The following is a 21,658-nucleotide window of genomic DNA, read 5'->3' on the forward strand; positions in this document are numbered from 1 at the left end:
GTAATACCGCATAGGCTGGAAATAGATCCCTCCAATACTTTTAGCCATGGTGCTGAAACCCCATGGTAGGCCTTCCAATGACTTGTATGTTTTCTTTTCAAAGTTGAGCCCTGAAGTCAGCATTTGTATCCTCCTCAGCAGAGTTGGAAGACGATCTCACTTTCTGCCAACCCTCACCTCCTGGGTTGCCTTGACACCGGCTCCTCCTCACTTGTGCTGGGTGAAAGTCACCACATGCAGACCCTGCTAATCGACTGTCTATTACAATTGCCAATAACTGTGCTGGTGTTTTGGAGGGATAGAACTTGTTGTGGTCCATTCTCAAAGAATTAACTTTCTCTGAAGTGTGTTCTTCTGGAAAATCTTGCTCCTGAGAAAGACCTAAATTCAGTAGAAAAGGGACAAGAGTTAGCATGGCACTGATAGGCTACACAGCAGCAGTTTCAAAATAGAGTTTGAGGTTCTCAGCTCTTGAGCTTCTAAAGTGTGATTTCTTGAAGTGAATGATGAGTACAAGTAATTGGCGACACCCTGTTCAAATAAACTACCAACCTCACCTTCCCATTGATCATGGCTCTTCCATGTATTGTGTATCCTTTTCTCCAAAAGAAAGAAAGGGTGAGAGGATTGTCAGTGTTTTTGAAAAGGAAAGTGAACAAGTGTAGAGATTCTGCACAGAATGGGCTGAATTTAATGCTCCCCCAATGCACCCTGTGGAGTGGGAAAGCTTAGGATGGAGAGCTCTTCAACTCTTCGACTTCCACCCCCCACCCACGTCAATTAAGTCCAGGGTGGGTCTTCCCGCTCGGAGGCCAATTGAGACCATTAAGTGGCCAATTAAGGGACACTTAAGGGCCTTAGCCTGCCACCGCTGGGGGTGTGGAGGGGATGCCATGCTATGCCAAGTGGGCAAACTGCCAGATATAACCTGGTGGACCTGCCCCTGGCCTTGTTGTGGTGAGGTGGAGGGGACCTTCCTGCCCAACGGAGGGAGGCAAGGGCAGCCACTGTGGGAAGATGCTTCCTGACCTTTAAACCAACCTCTCCCTACCCCCCTCACTGGGCCATGCCTTGCCCCACGAGCCCACCCCACTTACCTGGGTTCGGGAGCTCCATGGCTGTTCCTCCTCCTGGGGCCTATTGCAGTACAGACAGTGGCCACCATTCCCAGTGGTATGGCTGGTACTGAAGAGCTTACGGCCTCTAATTGGCTTGCAACTTTTGGAGGTGGAACATCAGTCATTCAGGACCTGGGAACAGTGATGCTGACTAGGTAGATCGTGTCAGGGTACCCAATGTTGGGAAATATTATTTCATCCTTATTCTATCCTCTTTCACCAGAACCTCCAAGGAGGTATTAAAAAACCTAGGGGCGATCCTCTGAGATTTCTAGAAGAATAATTCTAACGAACACTATTCCAACGAAAGCAAAAGCAGGAAATGCACCCTCCCTTTAAAGAGGTCTAGTCCTGCTTTAATTTGACCTTGGAAAGCCCACTGAAAATTGCACAGTCCAAATGAGTGGACTGCCATTTTCTGACACAATCTGACAGGTGGCCTACCAATCACATTGAAATTAGGTTGGTCTTCAGACAGCTGATATGATTAGTGTTTGACCTAAACCAGGCTAAAATTCAATATTATCCAAACTGGTCACTTTTAAAACATGCAAAAAAACACAAGATTGGCCTAATTTAAACCATTTGGATTATTTTGAATGACCAGATTCATCCCAGATGGACTTGATAGCTTAATGCTAAATCGATTTTTTGACATAGTACTGCAGTATAGTAACCAAGAGCAGCCCAAGTTTGTGTTCAGTTGGTTAATCTTAATTGAGGTAGTGGTGAGCCACCATTAATGATTGAATTATTTGATTTTTAAAACACCCACATATCTCCACTGATGCTGTCTGACCTGCTGTGTATTGCCAGCATTTCCTGTTTTCATTTCCAGCAATTCCTGTTTTTATTTCAGATTTTCTGTATCTGTAGCATTTAGCTTTTGTAAAAATATTTGCCAGGCTATGTGCTGCTGATCTCAATCCAGTGATTCCTGCTAGATTTTCACAAGTGTGCAAATTGGATCAGATTGAGCTGTCAGTCTCTCTACAATTAAATAGCCTACAGATGTTCACTGTCAAGGCCAACACATGGAGTAATGGAGGTAATCCACTGTGAGTCACCTCTTTCAATAGAAAGGGGAGAAGCCATAGAAGAAAAAACGAACAGATGAACCAGGAGCCACTCAGTCCTTCGAGCCTGCTCTGCCATTCAATAAGATTATGGCTGATCTGATTTTAACCTCACCTTCCTGCCTACCCCCAGTAACCTTCCATCCCCTTGCTTATCAAGAATCTTCTATCTACGTCTGCTTTAAAGATATTCAAGGACTCTGCCTCAACCATCTTTTGAGGAAGAGAATTCCAAAGTCTCTCAAACTCTCTGAGAGAAAAATTATTTTTCCTCATCTCTGACCCCTTATTTTAAAACATAACATAAGAACAGAAGAACTAGGAGCAGGAGTAGGCAATTCAGCCGCTCGAGCCTGCCCCTCGAGCCTGCCCCGCCATTCAATACGATCATGGCTGATCTCATTTTGGCCTCAACTCCAATTTTCCGCCCTCTCCCCATAACCTTTCAACCCGTTACTAATTAAAAATCTGTCTATCTCCTCAAATTTATTCAGCGTCCTGGCATCCACTGCACTCTGAGGTAGTGAATTCCACAGATTCACGACACTTTGAAAAAAGTAATTCCTCCTCATCTCTGATTTAAATATGCCACCCCTTAGCCTAAAACTATGGTCTCTCATTCTAGAATGCCCCACAAGGGGAAAGATCCACTCCATGTCTACTTTGCCTATCTCCTTTAGCATCTTATATACCTCAATTAGATCTCCTCTCATCCTTCTAAACTCTAGCGAGTATAGGCCTAAACTACACAATCTCTCCTCATAAGACAAGCCCCGTATCTCTGGAATCAATCTAGTGAACTTCCTCTGAACCACCTCCAATGCAACTACATCCTTCCTCGAGTAAGGGGACCAAAACTGTGTGCAGTGACCCCCGAGTCTAGATTCTCCCACAAGAGAGAACATCCCTTCCACATTCACCCTGTCAAGTCTCCTCAGGATCTTATGTTTCAATCAAGTCGCCTCTTACTCTTCTAAACTGCAGCGGATACAAGCCTAGCCTGTCCAGCCTTTCTTCATAAGACATGGGATATGCACCGCTGGGACAGCCTACACCGAACCGTGCTGGGACTGGTGTTCTAGTGAGCTGCATAACTAGGGGAGTAGAGAGGATTTTAAACTGAACAGTTGGGGCAAGGGATCAAATTTGGGAAATTGTGGGAAACCAAAGTATAGAGACATGGCAAGAGAAGAAGGTATTAATATGGGAAAAGATAAACCGAATATAAAAGGAATGGATAGAGAATACAAATCTAAGGGTATAACAGCAGTCAAGACTAAAGGTTACAAAAATAATAAAAGGACCAAATAAAGGCTCTGTATCTGAATGCAAGTAGCATTCAAAACAAACAGATGAACTGATGGTGCAAATAGAAATAAAGAAGCACAATCTGATTACAGAGACGTGGCTGCAGAATGACATGAATTGGGACCTGAAGGTTGAAGGGAACGTAACTTTTAGGAAGAACAGGAAGCTAGGAAAAGGTGGAGAGGTGGAACTGTGAATTAATGGTATTAGCGCATTAAAGAGGGCGACCTAAGTTCAGGAACAGGATGTAGAAGCGGTGTGGGTTGAGATGAGAAATGATAAAGGCAAGAGGTCACTTGTGGGAGTGGTGTACAAGCCCCCTAATTGTAACTACATGGTAGGTCAGAATATAAAGGAAGAGATAATGGGAGCTTGTCAGAAAAGTACGGCGGAAATCATGGGGGATTTTAATCTACATATAGACTGTAAAAATCAGATGGGTAAAGGTAGCGTCGATGAGGAGTTCATAGAATGTTTTCAGGATAGTGTCTTAGAACAGCACGTTCTAGAGCCAACCAGAGAGCAGGTGATACTAGACCCGGTATTGTGCAATGAGATAGGATTAATTGATAACTTCATAGTGAAGGTGCCTCTGGGTAGCAGCAATCATAATATGATTGAATTTTACATTCAGTTTGAGGAAGAGAAGAGCGGGTTCAAGACTGGTATTTTAAACTTAAATAAGGGCAGTTATGAGGGTATGAAAATAGAGCTAGCTAAAGTGAACTGGCATGTTAGATTAAGGGATAGGTCAATAGAGATGTAGTGGCAGACATTTAAAGGGATATTTCAGAATAGACACATTCCAATGAGAAAGAAAAGTTCCAAGGGGAGGACCCACCATCCGTGGTTAACTAAAAAAGTTAAAGACAGTATTAAACTTAAAGAAAAAACATATAGATGTGCAAAGACGGTGGCAGGTCAGCAGATTGGCAGAATATAAAGAACAGCAAAGAATGATAAAAAGATTACTAAGGAAGGAAAAATTAGAGTACGAGAGAAAGCTAGCTAGAAATATAAAGATGGAGAGTAAGAGTTTCTATAGATACTTAAATAAGAAAGGAGTTAACAAAGTGAGTGTTGGTCCTATAGAAAATGAGCCTGGGGAATTAATAATGGAAAATAAGGAGATGGCAGGTGATTGGACAGGTATTATGCATCAGTTTTCACCATAGAGGATATAGGTAACATCCCAGAAATAGATGTAAATCAGGAAGTGGAAGGGAGGGAGAAACTCTGGAAAATTACAATCACCAAGGAAGTGGTACTTAGCAAATTGTTGGAGCTGCAGGCTGACAAATCCCTGGGTCCTGATCAACTTTGTCCTAGGGTCTTAAAAGAAGTGGCTAGTGAAATAGTTGATGCGTTGGTTTTAATTTTACAAGGTTCCCTAGATTCAGGGAGGGGCCATTAGATTGGAAAATAACTAATGTAACTCCTTTATTCAAAAAGGGAGGGAGACGGAAAGCAGAAAACTACAGGCCAGTTAGCTTACTACCTGTCATAGGAAAAATGTTGGAAACTGTTAAGGATGTTATGGCAGGGCGCTTGGAAAAATTCAAGACAATCAGGCAGAGTCAACATTGTTTTGTGAAAGGGAAATCATGTTTAACCAATCTATTGGAGTTCTTTTGAAGGAGTCACATGTGCTGTGGATAAAGGGGAACTGGTGGATGTACTGTACTTAGATTTCCAAAAGGCATTTGATAAGGTGCCACATCAAAGGTTATTGCAGGAAATAAAAGCTCATGGTGTAGGGGGGAGGGGTAACATATTGGCATGGATAGAAGATTGGCTAGCTAACAAGAAACAGAGAGTAGCCATAAATGGCCTTTTTCTGGATGGCGGGATGTAACAAGTGGTGTGCCACAGGGATCTGTGCTGGGTCCTCAACTTTTTACACTTTATGTAAATGACTTGGATGAAGGGACAGAAGGTATGGTTGCTAAATTTGCTGATGACACAAAGATAGGTAGGAAAGTAAGTTATGAAGAGGACATAAGGAAGCTACAAATGGACATAGATAGGTTAACCGAATGGGCAAAGATTTGGCAAATGGAGTGTAATGTGGGCAAATGTGAAATTGTCTATTTTGGCAGGAAGAATAAAAAAGAAGTATATTATCTAAATGGTGAGAGATTGCACAGCTTTGAGATGTAGAGGGATCTGAGTGTCCTAGTGCATGAATCACAAAAGGCAGGTACAGCAAGTAATTAGGAAAGCTAGTAGAATGTTATTGTTTATTGTGAGGGAATTGAATATAAAAGTAGGAAGGTTATGCTTCAGTTTTACAGGACACTGGTTAGACTGGAGTACTGTGTACAGTATTGGTCTCTTATTTAAGGTAGGACGTAAATTCATTAGAAGCAGTTCGGAGAAGGTTTACTGAACTAATACCAGAATGGATGGTTTGCCTTATGAGGAAAGATTGGACACGCTAGGCTTGTATCTGCTGAAGTTTAGAAGAGTTAGAGGTGACTTGATTGAAACAGATAAGATCCTGAGGGATCTTGACAGAGTGGATGTAGAGAGGACATTTCCTCTTGTGGGAGAACCTAGAAGTAGGGGTCACTGTTTAAAAATAAGTGGTCGCACATTTAAGACAGAGATGAGAAGAACTTTTTTCTCTGAGGGTACTGAGTCTTTGGAACTTCCTGAAAAGGCAGTGGAAGCAGACTCTTTGAATGTTTTCAAGGCAGAGGTAGATAGATTCTTGATAAACAAGGGGGAGAATGATTATCAGGGTAGACAGGAGATTACAATCAGATCAGCCATGATCTTACTGAATGGTGGAGCAGGCTCGAAGAGGCTAGTGGCCTACTCCTGCTCCTAACTCGTATGTATGTATGTGCGTATGTGGTTTTGCCTTGAACCATCATCCCTTTTGCCATTTAATCTCTTCTGCTATCCATCCTATCGCATACTTTCTCTTTTGTTCTTTCCCTGCTTCCACTTCCCCTGCCTCAGTATTTTGTTTAATTTATTCTTTCATGGGATGTGGGTGTCACTGGCTAGGTAAACATTTATTACCCATCCCTAGTTGCCCTTGAGAAGGTATGGTATGCCGCCACCTTGAGCTGCTGCACTCCATGTGGTGTGGGTACATCCACAGTGCTGTTAGGAAGGGAGTTCCAAAATTTTGACCCAGCACAGTGAAGGAACTAGGATATAGTTTCAAGTCAGGAGGTCTTGGAGGGGAATTTGCAGATGGTGGTGTTCTCATGCACTTGCTGCCATTGTCCTTCTAGGTGGTAGAGATCACGGGTTTGGGAGGTGCTATTAAAGGAGATTTGGTGAGTTGCTGCAGTACATCTTGTAGATTGTAGACACTCCTGCCACTGTGCGTCGGTAGTGGAAGGAGTGAATGTTTAAGTTGGCATATGGGATGCCAATCAAGCGGGCTGCTTTGTCCTGCATGCTGTTGAGCTTCTTGAGTGTTGTTGGAGCTGGACTCATCTAGGCAAGTGGAGAGTATTCCATCACACTCCTGACTTTTGCCTTGTGGATGGTGGACAGGTTTTAGGGAGTCACCAGCACCTAGTAGTCACAGAATTGTTATGGTGTAGAAGGAGGCCATTCAGCCCATCGTGTCTGTACCGGCTCTCTGAGCATTTTAACTCAGTACCAATCTCCTGCCTTTTCCCTGTAACCTTGCACGCTGTTTCTATTTAGATAATCATCCAATGCCCTCTTGAATGCCTCAATTGAACCTGCCTCCACCACACTTCCAGGCTGTGCATTCCAAACCCTAACTACTCACTGTGTGAAAAAGTTTTTTCTCACCTTGCATTTGCTTCTTTTGCAAAACACTTTACAACTGTGCCCTCTGGTTTTTGATTCATTTACGAGCGGGAACAGTTTCTCCCTATCTACTCTGTCCAAGCCCCTCATTATTTTGAAAACTTCTACCAAGTCTCCTCCCAGCTTTCCCCTCTCCAAGGCAAATAGTCCCACCTTCTCCAATCTTTCCTCTTAACTGAAGTGTCTCATCCCTGGAACCATTCTCATGAACCTCTTCTGTACTCTCTCCAATGTGTTTACATCCTTCCTATAGTGTGGCGCCCAGAACTGTACACAATACTCCAACTGAGGTCTAAATAGTGTCTCATATAAGTTCATCATAACCTCCCTGCTCTTGTACTCTATGCCCCTATTAATGAAGTCTAGAAAACTGTATGCTTTAGAAACCACTCTCTCCACCTGCCCTGCCACCTTTAATGACTTATGTACACATACACCCAGGTCTCTCTGCTCCTGCACATCCTTTAGAATAGTATCCTTTATTTTATAACAAAACAAAAACAGAATTACCTGGAGAAACTCAGCAAGTCTGGCAGCATCGGCGGAGAAGAAATCAGTCAACGTTTCGAGCCTTCATGGCCCTTCAAATGCTGCCAGACTTGCTGAGTTTCTCCAGGTAATTCTGTTTTTGTTTTGTTTTGGATTTCCAGCATCCGCAGTAGCTTTTAGCTTTTTGTTTTTATCCTTTATTTTATACTGTCTCTCCATATTCTTTGTACCAAAGCGTACCACCTCATACTCCGCATTGAACTTTATCTGCCACCTATCTGCCCACTCTACCAATGTGTCAATGTCCTTTTGAAGTTCTACAGTGTCCTCCTCACAGTTTACAATTCTCTCAAGTTTTGTATTGCCTGCAAACTTTGAAATTGTCCCCTGCACACCAAGATCGAGATCATTTATATATATCAATAAGAGCAAGGGTCTCAATACTGACCCCTGGGGATCTCTCCTACAAACCTTCTTCCTTGTTTCCTATCCCTCAACCAATTTTGTATCCACGTTGCTATTGCCCCTTTTATTCCATGACTTATAACTTTCCTCACAAGTCTGTTGTGTGGCACTGTATCAAATGCCTTTTGGAAGTCTATATACACCACATCAACAGCCTTGCCCTCATCAACCATCTCTGATACCTTTTCAAAAAACTCCAGCAAATTAGTTAGACATGATTTTCCTTTAACAAATCCATGCTGACTCTTCTGAATCAATTCACGTTTTTCCCTGTAATTCTATCCCGAATAATTGTTTCTAGAAGTTTCCCCACCACAGAAGTTAAACTGACTGGTCTGTAATTGCAGGGCAGACCTTTACAACCTTTTTTGAACAAGGGAGTAATGTTTACAATTCTCCAGTCCTCCAGCACCTCCCCTGATTCCAGGGAACATTGAAAAATTATTGCTAGTGCCTCTGCAATTTCCATTCTCATTTCCTTCAATATTCTTGGATGCATCTCATCCGGTCCCAGTGCCTTGTCAACTTTAAATACCAACAGCTTATCCAATATCACCTCCGTATCAATTTAAATTCACTTCTAGTGAGTGAGTTTCCTCCGTCACCATGGCCTGGGTAGCATCTACCTCGTAGGTAAAGACATTTGCAAAGTATTCATTTAACACCTCAGCCATGCCTCTTGTCTCTATATGTAAATCCCCTTTTTGGTCCTTAATCGGCCCCACTCCTCCTTTTACCACCCTTTTACAATTGATGTGCTTATAGAATACTTTGGGATTTCTTTTTATGTTAACTGCCCGTCTATTTTCATAATCCCTCTTTGCTTCTCGTATTTACTTTTTCACATCCCTTCTGAACCTTCTGTATTCAGCTTGGTCCTCAATTGTATTTGCTACCTGACATCTGTCATAAGCACACTTTTTCTTCTTTAACTTAATTTCAACCTCCTTTGTCATCCAGGGAGCTCTGGGTTTGTTTGTCCTACCCTTCCCTTTTGAGGGAACATACCTTGACTGTGCCCAAACCATCTCCTCTTTGAAGGTAGCCCATTGTTCAACTACTGTTTTTCCCACCAACCTTTGGTTCCAGTCTATCTGGCCCAGCTCCGTTCTTGCTCCATTGAAGTCCACTCTGCGCAAGTTGATTATTCTTACTCTGGATTGACAAATATGCTTTTCCACCGTAATCCTAAACCTTATGATACAATGATCACTGTCCCCTAAATGTTCCCCTACTGTCATTTGATCTACTTGGCCCACCTTATTCTCAAGAACCAGGTCTAGCAGTGCCTCCTTTCTTGTTGGACTGAACACATACTGCTGTAGGAAATTTTCCTGAACACAATCTAGTAATGCTTGTCCCTCACGGCCCCTTATACAACCACTATCCCAGTCTATATACGGGTAACTAAAGTCCCTCAATATAACTACTCTATGATGCTTACACCTCTCTGTAACTTCATTACAGATTTGTTCTTTTATATCCTTCCCACTAACTGGTGGTCTGTATATTACACTGAACAATGTAATTGCACTCTTCTTATTCCTTAGCTCTAGCCAAATCGATTCTGTCCTTGAATTCTCTGACACATCCTCTTTCTCCAGTACTGCAATACTCTCAACCAAAAATTCCATCCCTCCTTTTACCCTTTGCTATCTTTTCTGAACACTTTGTAACCAGGAATATTTAGTGCCCAGATTTCCCTTTCTTAAGCCAGGTCTCCGTTATCGCCACAACATCATAATCTCACAAGGCAATCTGTGCCTGTAACTCCCCAATTTTATTAACTATACTCTGTGCATTCACATACATGCAGTGTAACCCTGATTTAGACTTCATTACTTGCCCCCTTACTCCGACTCCATCTATTAACTTACTATTCTCTATTTTAGTGCTATCTGCCTCTCCCAACATTCTGTCCACCCTGGTATTACTTTCTAATATTCTCTCCTGGTTCCCACACCCCTGCTGAGTTAGTTTAAACCCTCCCGAACAGCCCTACCAAAACGACCTGCAGAGAACTCAATCCCGGCTCTGTTCAGATGCAACCCATCTGGCTTGTCCAGGTGCCATCTCTGCCAGAGCCAGTCCCAGTGTCCCAGGGATCTAAAGCCCTTCCTCCTGCACTATCTTTCCAGCAACGCATTCAACTGTCTTATCTTCCTATTTCTATACTCACTGGAAGTAATCCGGAGATTACTACTTTAGAGGTCCTACTTGCTAATTTTCTACCTAGCTCCCTAAATTGCAGGACCACATCCCCCCCCCTCCCTACCTATGTCATTAGTACCAATGTGGACCACGACCTCTGGCTGTTCACCCTCCCCCACAAGAATGTCCTGCAGCCATTCTGTGACATCCTTGACCCTAGCACCAGGGAGGCAACAAACCATCCTGGAGTCATGTTGACAGCTGCAGAAACGCCTTTCTGCTCCCCTAACTAAAGAATCCTCTAACAGTACTGCCCTTCCACCCTTCTTCCTTCCCTCCTGTACAGCTGGGCCACCCGTGGTACCATGGGCTTGGCTCTTGCTGCACTCCTCCAAGGATCCATTGCCCTCACCGATATCCAGAATAGAAAACTGGTTAGTGAGCAGGACCTCTGGAGACTCCTGCACTACCTGCCTGTTTTTCTTGGACTGCCTGGCGATCACCCATTCCCTATGTGCTTGCTTGCCCCTAACTTGCGGTGTGACCACCTCTCTGAACGTGCTATCCACATAGTTCTCTGTCTCACGGATGCACCTCAGTGACTCCAGCCGCTGCTCAATCTCTGAAACGCAGAGCTCAAACTCATACAGCCGGTGACACTTCCTGCACATGAGCTTGTCTGGGTCACGAGAAGTGTCCATGACTCCCCACAGGACGGGCATTCTGCTTGGCTGAGCTGTTCTGCCATGCCTTAATGTTAAACTTTTAAATCCTTACCGAAAAGTACAGTTCCTACTTTATTCTAAACCTTAGGAATAGAATAAACCTAGATACTCACCAGATACTCGCCAAACAGCTAGCTTCTTCTTCAACCAATCAAATTGCTTCTTCCCTGTGATGTCACAATGTGTTTTTTTTCACTCTCCTTTCGAAATCAGCGCGGGCTGGTTCCGAGCAGCTGACAGGTCCACTCTCCGACTGCTCTTCCTTGAATCAGAGATCAGGCCTCGGAGTTTGGGAACTACAGTTCCCTGTGGTCTCTGCACAAGCGCCGGCCATAGAATCCACCATATGGACTGCAGCGGTTCAAGAAGGCAGCTCACCACCACCTTCTCGAGCGATTAGGGCTGGGCAATAAATGCTGGCCTAGCCTGTGACACCCACATCCCATGATCGAATAAAAAAGCCCTATCTGAGAATAGGTCATCTAACTTATTTGAATAATTAACTCTTTTTCATTCTTCTCAGATGCTGTCTAATCTGTCAAGTATTTCCAACATTTTCTGTTGTTATTTCTGTTCTGAATCTACCCCACTTAGGGTGTTTTTAAAAATTCATTTACGGGATGTGGGTATCACTGGCTGGGCCAGCATTTATTGTCCATCCCTAACTGCCCTTGAGAAAGTGGTGGTGAGCTACCTTCTTGAACTACTGCAGTCCACATGATGTAAGTACACCCACAGTACTGTTAGGGATGGAGTTCCAGGATTTTGACCCAGTGACAGTGAAGGAACGGTGATATATTTCCAACTCAGGATCGTGAGTGGCTTGGAGAGGAATCTCTAGGTGATGGTGTTCCCATGTATCTTGTCCTTCTAGATGGTAGCGGTCATGGGTTTTCAAGGTGCTGCCTAAGGAGCCTTGGTGAGTTTCTGTATTGCATCTTGTAGATGGTACACACTACTGCCACTGTACTTTAGTGGTGGAGGAATTGAATGTTTGTGGAAAATATTTGTGTTTGTGAAAAAAAGGTAATTTCACTCAATGTGACGGAAGCTGTCCTCAGTGTGAAGATGGGACTTGATCTCCACAAGCTCTGTGCAGTGATCCCTCCTACTGATACAGTCATGGATAGGTGCATCTGCAATAGGTAGATTGAAGAAACAGGGTCAAGTAGATGTTTTCCTCATGTTAGTTCTCTCACCACCTTTTGTAAGCCCGGGCTGGCAGATATGTCCTTCAGAATGCGGCCAACTTGGTATCAAGCTACTCTTGGTGATGGACATTGAAGTCTCCACCCAGAGTACAACCTATGCCCTTGTTAACCTCAGTGCTTCTTCCAAATAATATTCAACATGGATGTGTACTGATTGATCAGTTGAGGAAGTGTATTAGGTTGTTGCGATCAGTTTCCTTGCCCATGTTTGGCCTATTGCCATGAGACTACTTAGAGTCAAGGGTGAATGTTGAGGGCTCCTCACTGTACACTATTGTGATGCCATCTCTGATGGAACACACCCAGTGATGGAGATGTCTGGGAAATTGGCTCTAAGATATGATTCTGTGGATATGACAATGTCAGGCTATTGTTTGACTAGTCTGTGGGATAGCTCTCAATTTTGGCACATCTCAGCATTGGCTAGGCTAATGCCTCTGTCGATGCTGATGGTCTGTCCTGTTTTACTAGAGTTTTTTGTAGCAGTTTAATATAACAGTGGTTTGCTAGACCATTTCAGAGGGCAGTTAAGAGTCAATCATGTTGCTATAGGTCTGCATTCACATATAGGCCGGACCATGTAAAAGATGCCAGATTTCCTTCTCTAAAGGACATTATGCCCCAGATTGGATTTTACAACAATCTGGTGCTTTCATAGGCACTAGTACTAGAACTAGCTGTTTACTAAATGAATTTTAATTCCCCAGCTGCAGTTAGAGATTCGAAATCATGTCTCCAAAGCAAAAGCCCAGGCCTCTGGATCACCAGTCAAGTATCATAACCACTATGCCAACCTTTCCTGATAATTTTATATTCTTTTTGTTGTACAGATTTAATGAGGATAAAACAAACAGGAATGCAGACTTCCAGGAAAATGGCAACTGATAAAGAAAAGAAGAGTGAGGCCTCCATTTCTCGCCAAGCGCCAGGAATGTGTTTTTCCTTCCACCCAAAGGTATGTTTAATGAAATTTGTGTTGCCAGTTGCTCTGAACTATTCTTTTGGGTTTCTTGATCAGTTGCATTATATGTTGCTATGCAAGACTGCAAATTATGAACTATTAGTGTCCTAGTTCATTTGTTAGGGAAATTGGCCACAATTCCAATTCCTTATTATTGTTCATTGAATCCCACTGCAAACTGAGTGTGAGTGTAGACATTGGGGTGAGGACAGGAAACGGTTCAGCTGTTACTTTTCAAATTGCAATAGCCAGCCATCACTCAACATCAAGGCATACAGGTGGATAGCCACTTGGCTGATATGGTAGACCTTGCCAGTGTCTGTAGTGCAGTACCGCAGTGCTAGTCAGTGCCTTCAGAGAAGTGAGGAAAAAATCATAGGGCTATGTCTGCAAACAATAGAACGTAAGAAATTAAAATAATTATGTACCTATTTTATATAATCTGTGCCCTAGTTTGCTGTTTGTATTATTTGTGGCTAATTTCCTTTCACCAATAAGTATTTAAATGCTTTATGTACATATGGACTGAAATTATTTTCAGGTTACAACAGAAAACTACACCCCTGAGCAGATGGGGGAAGATCTTCCCTGTCCTCTTTCCACTCAGTAAAATTTGCATTAGAAATGTGAACAGACACTTATTAGTTAATTAGCTGCAGCTAGTTAATTAAATAACTGGCATAAACAGGTTTTTAGGAGCTCAATTCAGAGAGCATAAAAGCAGGCCATCTACAGTGCTGCTTTGGGCTGCATTAGTGTGCCTAAGTTGAAGTGTGGTGAGTGAGGGAGCTCCTTGAAGAGAGAAGGAGATGATCCTTTCATTTTCTGTATGCATTGCAACAGTTATACATTCCTTTCTGGTGCAAAAATGCAACAGGAAAAGCAGCTCAACCATGGTTGAGAAAAGAAATCCAAAGAGGAGGCATATAAAGTTGCTAGAACAAATGGCAAGCCTGAGGATTGGGAGCAGTTTAGAATTCAGCAAAGGAGGACCAAGAGATTGGTTAAGAGGGGAAAAATATATTAGAAGAGTAAACTTGCAAGGAACATAAAAGCAGACTCTAAAAGCTTCTATAAGTATGTAAAAAGAGAAAGATTAGTGAAGACACATGTAGGTCCCTTACAGACCGAAAAGGGAGAATTTATAATAGAGAACAAGGAAATGGCAGAGCAATGAAACAACTACTTTAGTTCTGTCTTCATGGAGGAAGACACAAATAACTTCCCTGAAATGCCAGGGAACCAAGGGCCTAGTGAGAAGGAGTAATTGAAGGAAATTAGTAATACTAAAAAAAGAGTGCTGGAGAAATTAATGGGACTGAAAGCCGATAAATCCTTACGTCCCAAGGTTTTAAAGGAGGTGGCCATGGAAATAGTGGATGCGTTTGTTGCCATCTTCCAAAATTCTGTAGATTCTGGAACAGTCCCGGCAGATTGGAGGGTGGCAAATGTAACCCCACTATTTAAAAAAGGAAGGAGGGAGAAAACAGGGAATTCTAGGCCGTTTAGCCTAACACCAGGAGTAGGGAAAATGCTAGAGTCTATTATAAAGGATATGATAACAGGACACTTAGAGAATATCAACGGGATTAGACAAAGTCAACATGGATTTATGAACGGGAAATCATGTTTGATAAACCTACTAGAGTTTGTTGAGGGTGTAACTAGCAAAATAGGTAAGGGAGAACCAGTGGATGTGGTGTATTTGAATTTTCAGAAAGCTTTTGATAAAATCCCACACAAAACGTTAGTGGGCATAATTAAAGCACATGGGATTGGGGCATGGATTGAGAATTGGTTAGCAGACGGGAAACAGAGTAGGAATAAATGGGTCTTTATCAGAGTGGCAGTAGTGGGGTACCACAGGGGTCAGTACTTGGGCCCCAGCTATTCACAACATGTATCAATGATTTGGATGAGGGAACCAAATGGAATATTTCCAAATTTGCTCACGACTTGAAACTTGGTGAGAATGTGAGTGGTGAGGAGGATGTTAAGAGGCTTCAAGGCGATTTAGACAAGTTGAATGAGCAAATACAAGGCAGATACAGTATAATGCATACAAGTGTGAAGTTATCCACTTTGGTAGGAAAAACAGAATGGCAGAGTATTATTTAAATGGTGATAGATTGGAAAACGTTGATGTACAGAGGGACCTGGGTGTCCTTGTACACCAATCACTGAAAGCAAGCAGGTGCAGCAAGCAATTAAGAAGGCAAATAGTTTGTTGGCCCTCATTGCAAGAGGATTTGAGTACAGTAGCAAGGATATCTTACTGCAGCTGTACAGGGCCTTGGTGAGACCACACCTGGAGTATTGTGTGAAGTTTTGGTCTCCTTCCCTAAGAAAGGATATACTTGCCATAGAGGGAGTGCAGCGAAGTTTCACCAGATTGATTCCTGGGATGGCAGAATTTGTCGTATGAGGGGAGATTGGGTTAACTAGGCCTGGAGTTCACTGGAGTTTAGAAGAATGAGAGGGGATCTCATTGAAATGTATAAAATTCTGACAAGCCTGGACAAACTGGATGCAGGGATGATGTTTCTCCCAGCCAGGGGGGCCTAGAACAAGGGGTCACAGTCTCAGGATACGGGGTAGGCCATTTAGGACTGAGATGAGGAGAAACTTCTTCACTCAGAGGGCGGTGAATCTATGGAATTCTCTAACACAGAGGGCTGTGGAGGCCAAGTCACTGAATATATTTAAGAAGGAAATAGTTAGATTTCTAGACTAAAGGCGTCAAGGAGTACAGGGAGAGAGCGGGAGTATGGCATTGAGATAGAGGATCAGCCATGATGATATTGAATGGCGGAGCAGGCTCAAAGGGCCGAATGACCTACTCCTGCTCCTATTTTCTGTGTTTCTATAGGCCCAATCACATATTGGCTGCTGTATTATGATGCCATACAAATACAAGAAATAGTTGTATAATACATTTCCTGCCAATTATGCCATTACAACACTGAACACAGGGGACACTGATACATCCCTGGCACGCAGCAACATTAAGGGCCTCAGAAGTGATTTAATTTTAAATGCCTGATTTTTTTTTTTTACAGCAGTTAACTGCAAGGCAAATGACAAATGAGAAATTGTCAATGTCAAAAACTTTGGCAACATATTTTTTAATTTTCAACTGGCACTATGTTAAGGCTCTGCAGCAATTTTCTTTTCTCCATTTGAGGTGGGTGCCTCAGCTGTGCTGCAAATCTGAAGGAAGGCCAATGCTATCCTACCTCCCGCCAATGCTATCTCCCTCTGACCAATGCTATTTCCCCTCTGGCCAACGCTGTCTCCCTCTGGCCATTTCTACCTCCACTCTGGCCATCGCTATGCCCCCTCTGGCAAATGCTACCTTCCTTTCATACAACGATCATCCACATCTTAGCTAACAGTTATTCCCTCCAGCCAATAATTACCCACCTCCTGGCCTGAGGCCTGATTACCCATCCTTCCTCATCTACCTAAAAGTGAGCCTCTGTGACACCAACATTATTGGTTCTGATGAAGAGTCATACGGACTCGAAACGTTAACTATGTTCCTCTCCGCAGATGCTGTCAGACCTGCTGAGTTTTTCCAACTATTTTTGTTTTTGTTATTGGACCCTCTGTTTTCCATCACCTAACGCCAGCAAGTCAGATGGGATCAGGAGCCCAGTGAATGGACATGCAGAGTTCCTGACCCAATATACTTATGGAGCAGAATATCACGCACGCCTGACACGCCAGGGTGTAAAATGACGCGCGATGACATCGGGCATGCAATCTCGTGATATTTCGTTCCATGCCTCAGGGAGATTGAAGCGGTCTTTCTCGCGCATGCACGAACTGTGCGCTAGGCCCAGTTCTCCCTCCTCCCCTTGCCCACTCAAGATCCACACAGGGCGGGCCTTAATTGGCCTGCCTGTGTGAAATCATGGTGCAGAGCTGGTTGCGAGCGGTAGTCGGCTTCCCCACCGCCCCCGCCGAGCACCCCCGCCAAGGACAAAATCCTGCCCATGGAAACAGAGTAAAATCAGAAGAAATATGGAGCAGGATTTTGCCCTTGGTGGGGGTGCTCGGCAGGGGCAGTGGGGAAGCTGACTGCCGCCTGCGCTTGGCTCTGCACCACGATTTCACGCAGGTGGGCCTTGAGCAGCAGCGCTGAGCGCTGCCTGTGTGGGTGGGGGGAGGAGTGAGAGCCGAGCCTAGAATACAGTTCGCGCATGTGCAAGAATGATTGCTTCAATCTCCGAGGCACGGAGCTGCCTCAGGGAGATTGAAGCGCTGTGTAAAAAAAATGAAGAGAATAAAAATTTAATAAAACATGTCCCCTTATATGACTGTCACATGAGCTGGGACATGTTTTTAATTCAAAAATAAAGTTTTTATTTAATGTTTATTTGCTTTCGGAAACCTCATCCCGCTTGTGGATGAGGCTTCCTAAAAAATGTAACATCTGCCTACCAACTGTTTGGTTGGACGGGGAGCGTAAATTTGAATTTAATTAGATTGTTAATGGAAATATCGCAAGACTGCACGATGACATCGGGACGCACACCCGACGTCATCTCGCATCATTTTATGCTCGGGTGTGCACCCGCACGCTGAGCGTAATATTCTGCCCATGGAGTTGCGGCCACTAGTTACCCGTCCATAAATGACAGTGCAATGGGGATGACTAATATTTTTGTTTTTTTTTAAAATCTCCCTTTATAAAATAAATTTTAAAAATATTTTATTAGTAGCATGATTGTGCTGAGCCATTTAAAAGTCACAAGCAGCTTCTGTGACATCTCCCAGCATTAGGAAGGGAAAATTCAAGGGAAAGTTATGTCTGCACAGTTCCTGGCACCCACCTATGGCTGCAAGTAGGGGATATTGTTTACAGCACAAAGAGAAGTATTTGGCCTAGTTAACTAAAACTGAAAGATACTCCATGTTGCTGTCATGAAACACCTAACAGTCAATTTCTGAGTGCATTGTCTCAGCACCTGGCCCACAATTCACAATATCTTGGTAACAATTGATGTGTGGCATGTAGAAATCAAGAAAGGGGAGATGAAATAACTTTAAAAGGATGTAATTACAATAAATTATATTCCTAAAACATCCTTAATGTAAAAGACTTCCCAAAGTGTGTCACAAATAGGTCTAATGAAAACAGATAGCAAGCCAAAGAGGAAGAGATTTGGAAGGATGACTGATGCTCAATCATGGATTTCTAGAGGTTTTTAGCAGAGGAGAGAGGTTTGGACATGGAGTACCAAAGCATAGGGCTCTGCCACATCGTGAGTTGGAGGGAGATATTCAAAAGGTGTGGTCAGCAGAACAGAGTATTTGGGAGGGGATAAAGGGCTGGTAAGAATTGCAGAGATCAGGTGGGACAAGCCACAGAGAGACTTATACATGAAAACTAGTGATTGGAGCCAGTGTAGGTCAATAAGGAGGGGGTAATGATGAGGAACTAATGGATAAACAGTCTGGGTGTGGCAGACTTTGGATCAAATTGGAGTTTTTGCAGGATGGAAAGCATCAGAATAGCTGAGTCTAGAAGTGACAGAGGGTTCCAACAGTGATGGGCTGAGATAGGGATGGGGGCAGGCATTGTTGTGGAGCTGTAAGTAAGTGGCCTACATTAATGTTAATTCCTATGCAGACACTTTCAGCCTTGGCAATCCCTTAAAGCTGACATGGGGGCAATTGGATTTTTCTGTGCTTTAGAACTAATGCACATGCATGTATTACATAATTTGTGTTAATCTGGGGAATAATTTGGTTTAACACAAATTCACACACAAACCTGAAGTTAGACTCTGTTTTGAACACAATTAATATGTATCAATTAAGGATGGATGTGCAAGTTTTCTCACATATCCCTTTGCATCTACTTTCTGTTACGGCCACATAAGGAGGGGTTAAATATGACTGCTCTGTCCTACCATTCCAAGACTGTAAACAGGTTTTCTTGTGATTTGGAAGAATGAAGGAATTTTGCTCAGTGTCTGGTACTGGTTAGGTACTGAGTGCAAATAAAGAACAAGTCTGACAGGCTTTCTTGAGGTTTGATTGAGTTAAAGGTAAACCCATGCTTCTCAAACTTTTGTGACCCACATTCACACATACATAAGCATGCAAAATTTACAAATTATACTGTAGTTGTTATTTTCTTAGCCAAATTACAGTTCAATGATGAAAGACAAAAAAACTTTGAGAGTTCACAGTTTGAGTCCTTGGCTGGTCACTGTGGCTGCAGCAGAAATTTTTCCAAGTTCCTTTAGATTCCAGGAGTGGAGTTGAAGCCCATGTGACTGCAATTGCTGGAGACAATTTATTTTTAACCCATAATCCGTCTCTTCCAGCTTTGAAGTCTTGCACCTGAGGTTCCTTTCAATGGAAAATTCGCTATCTCTGCTGGATTTTTAAACTGTAAGAGATAGGGTCTTAATTTAGGAGAGGAGAGAAGGGACTCCTTACTGCTTCATAGGCAGCTTTTCCAGATTACTCACTGCTTCTGTCTTTAGCAGCTTGTATTAAAGAGATTTCAAAATTGTTACTTCAGTTACATGACTCTCTCCCCATAATAATTTCAGAAGGTGTTTGTTTACCTGATGTCTGAACTGATGGTGCTTTCTTTTCATGGCCAGAGGTGTGTGTATATTCTGTAATGTCCCAGCTATTAACTCCTTGAGTGAGTCATTATTAATCTTGGTGAGATAGGAAAACATCTTTCATGTAACTATTATCCTAGCAGATTTTCTGTCTCCGCTGGAGAGGTAGCCTTATAGAAATATAAATGTAAGTCCAGTACATTTTTCAATAAATCCATCTGAAGTAGTTTTTGACATCCTCAGGTGTGAAATTCCATGAGGGTATCTGGGCACGTCTGAATAGTAATTCACATAAGGACTTTCCAGAAGCTGGCCAAATTGCAATATCAGACATCAGGTGATGTGGCAGCCATCTTTAGTCAGTGCCTTTTCTTGTCTTTAAAAAAGGTCCTTTTTAAACAGTTCAGTATATGTTTGTTCAGCCCGTGAAATTATAGATTAATATCACTCATGCACAAGTCACATCATTGTGATAATTTAAATAATACTCCCAATGAAGTTGGTCTCTAGATAATACAGTTGGCAGAAGTTCAGCACAGAGAAGAGCAGGAGACATTTTATGCAGGGATTTGGCTGGTTCAGTGCCTACATCACCAAGGGTCCACCAGCAGTTCTCATTTTACGAGACTTGAAGGCGGAGCAATTTAAGGAAAAGCACTAGAACCCAATCTACATCGGTGAGTAGTCTATGGAGAAAATTGGCTGTCTGTTTTGCACCTCAAGGGAAGCTGTAGATAAATTGTGCCATCTCCTGGAATTAGATCAATATCACAAGATAAAAGCAAAAAACTGCGGATGCTGGAAATCCAAAACAAAAACAAAAATACCTGGAAAAACTCAGCAGGTCTGGCAGCATCTGTGGAGAGGAGCACAGTTAACGTTTCGAGTCCGAATGACCCTTCAACAGAAACAGCTCCTCACACCCCGCTTCCTGTAAGGATTCCATCCCATTCTCTCAGTTCCTTCGCCTCCATCGCATCTGTTCTGATGATGCCACTTTCAAAAACAGTTCCTCTGACATGTCCTCCTTCTTCCTTAACCGAGGTTTTCCACCCACGGTGGTTGGCAGGGCCCTCAACCTTGTCCGGCCCATCTCCCACGCATCTGCCCTCACACCTTCTTCTCCCTCCCAGAAACATAATAGGGTCCCCCTTGTCCTCACTTATCAGCCCACCAGCCTCTGCATTCAAAGGATCATCCTCCGCCATTTCCGCCAACTCCCGCATGATGCCACCACCAAACACATCTTCCCTTCACCCACCCCGGCGGCATTCTGCAAGGATCATTCCCTCCAGGACACCCTGGTCCACTCCTCCATCTCTCCCTACACCTCAACCCCCTCCCACAGCACCTTTCCATGCAACCGCAGAAGGTGCAACACCTGCCCCTTTACTTTCCCTCTCCTCACCGTCCAAGGGCCCAAACACTCCTTTCAAATGAAGCAGCATTTCACTTGCACTTCCCTCAGTTTAGTCTACTGCATTCGTTGCTCCCAATGCGGTTTCCTCTACATTGGAGAGACCAAACACAGACTGGGTGACCGCTTTGCAGAACACCTTCGGTCTGTCCGCAAGCATTACCCAGACCTCCCTGTCACTTGCCATTTCAACACTCCACCCTGCTCTCATGCCCACATGTCCGTCCTTGGCTTGCTGCATTGTTCCAGTGAAGCTAAACGCAAACTGGAGGAACAGCACCTCATCTTCTGACTAGGCACTTTACAACCTTCCGGACTGAATATTGAGTTCAACAATTTTAGATCA

At 43.3% G+C, this 21,658-nt stretch overlaps 1 protein-coding gene across 4 annotated transcripts in view; it reads left to right on the forward strand.

Annotated features, from left to right (window-relative positions):
• The window catches only part of dnai4 (dynein axonemal intermediate chain 4), a 189,137-nt gene that overhangs the window by 135,108 nt on the left and 32,371 nt on the right, over positions 1-21,658 (forward strand). For all 4 annotated transcript variants that reach the window (XM_078561279.1, XM_078561280.1, XM_078561278.1 and 1 more), the window contains one exon: positions 13,175-13,299. In XM_078561279.1, the coding sequence (XP_078417405.1) occupies positions 13,175-13,299 (125 nt within the window). The remainder of the gene's footprint in view (positions 1-13,174; positions 13,300-21,658) is intronic.

This window comes from Cetorhinus maximus, chromosome 17 (genome assembly GCF_964194155.1).
Source record: "Cetorhinus maximus chromosome 17, sCetMax3.hap1.1, whole genome shotgun sequence".
NCBI lineage: Eukaryota > Metazoa > Chordata > Chondrichthyes > Lamniformes > Cetorhinidae > Cetorhinus > Cetorhinus maximus.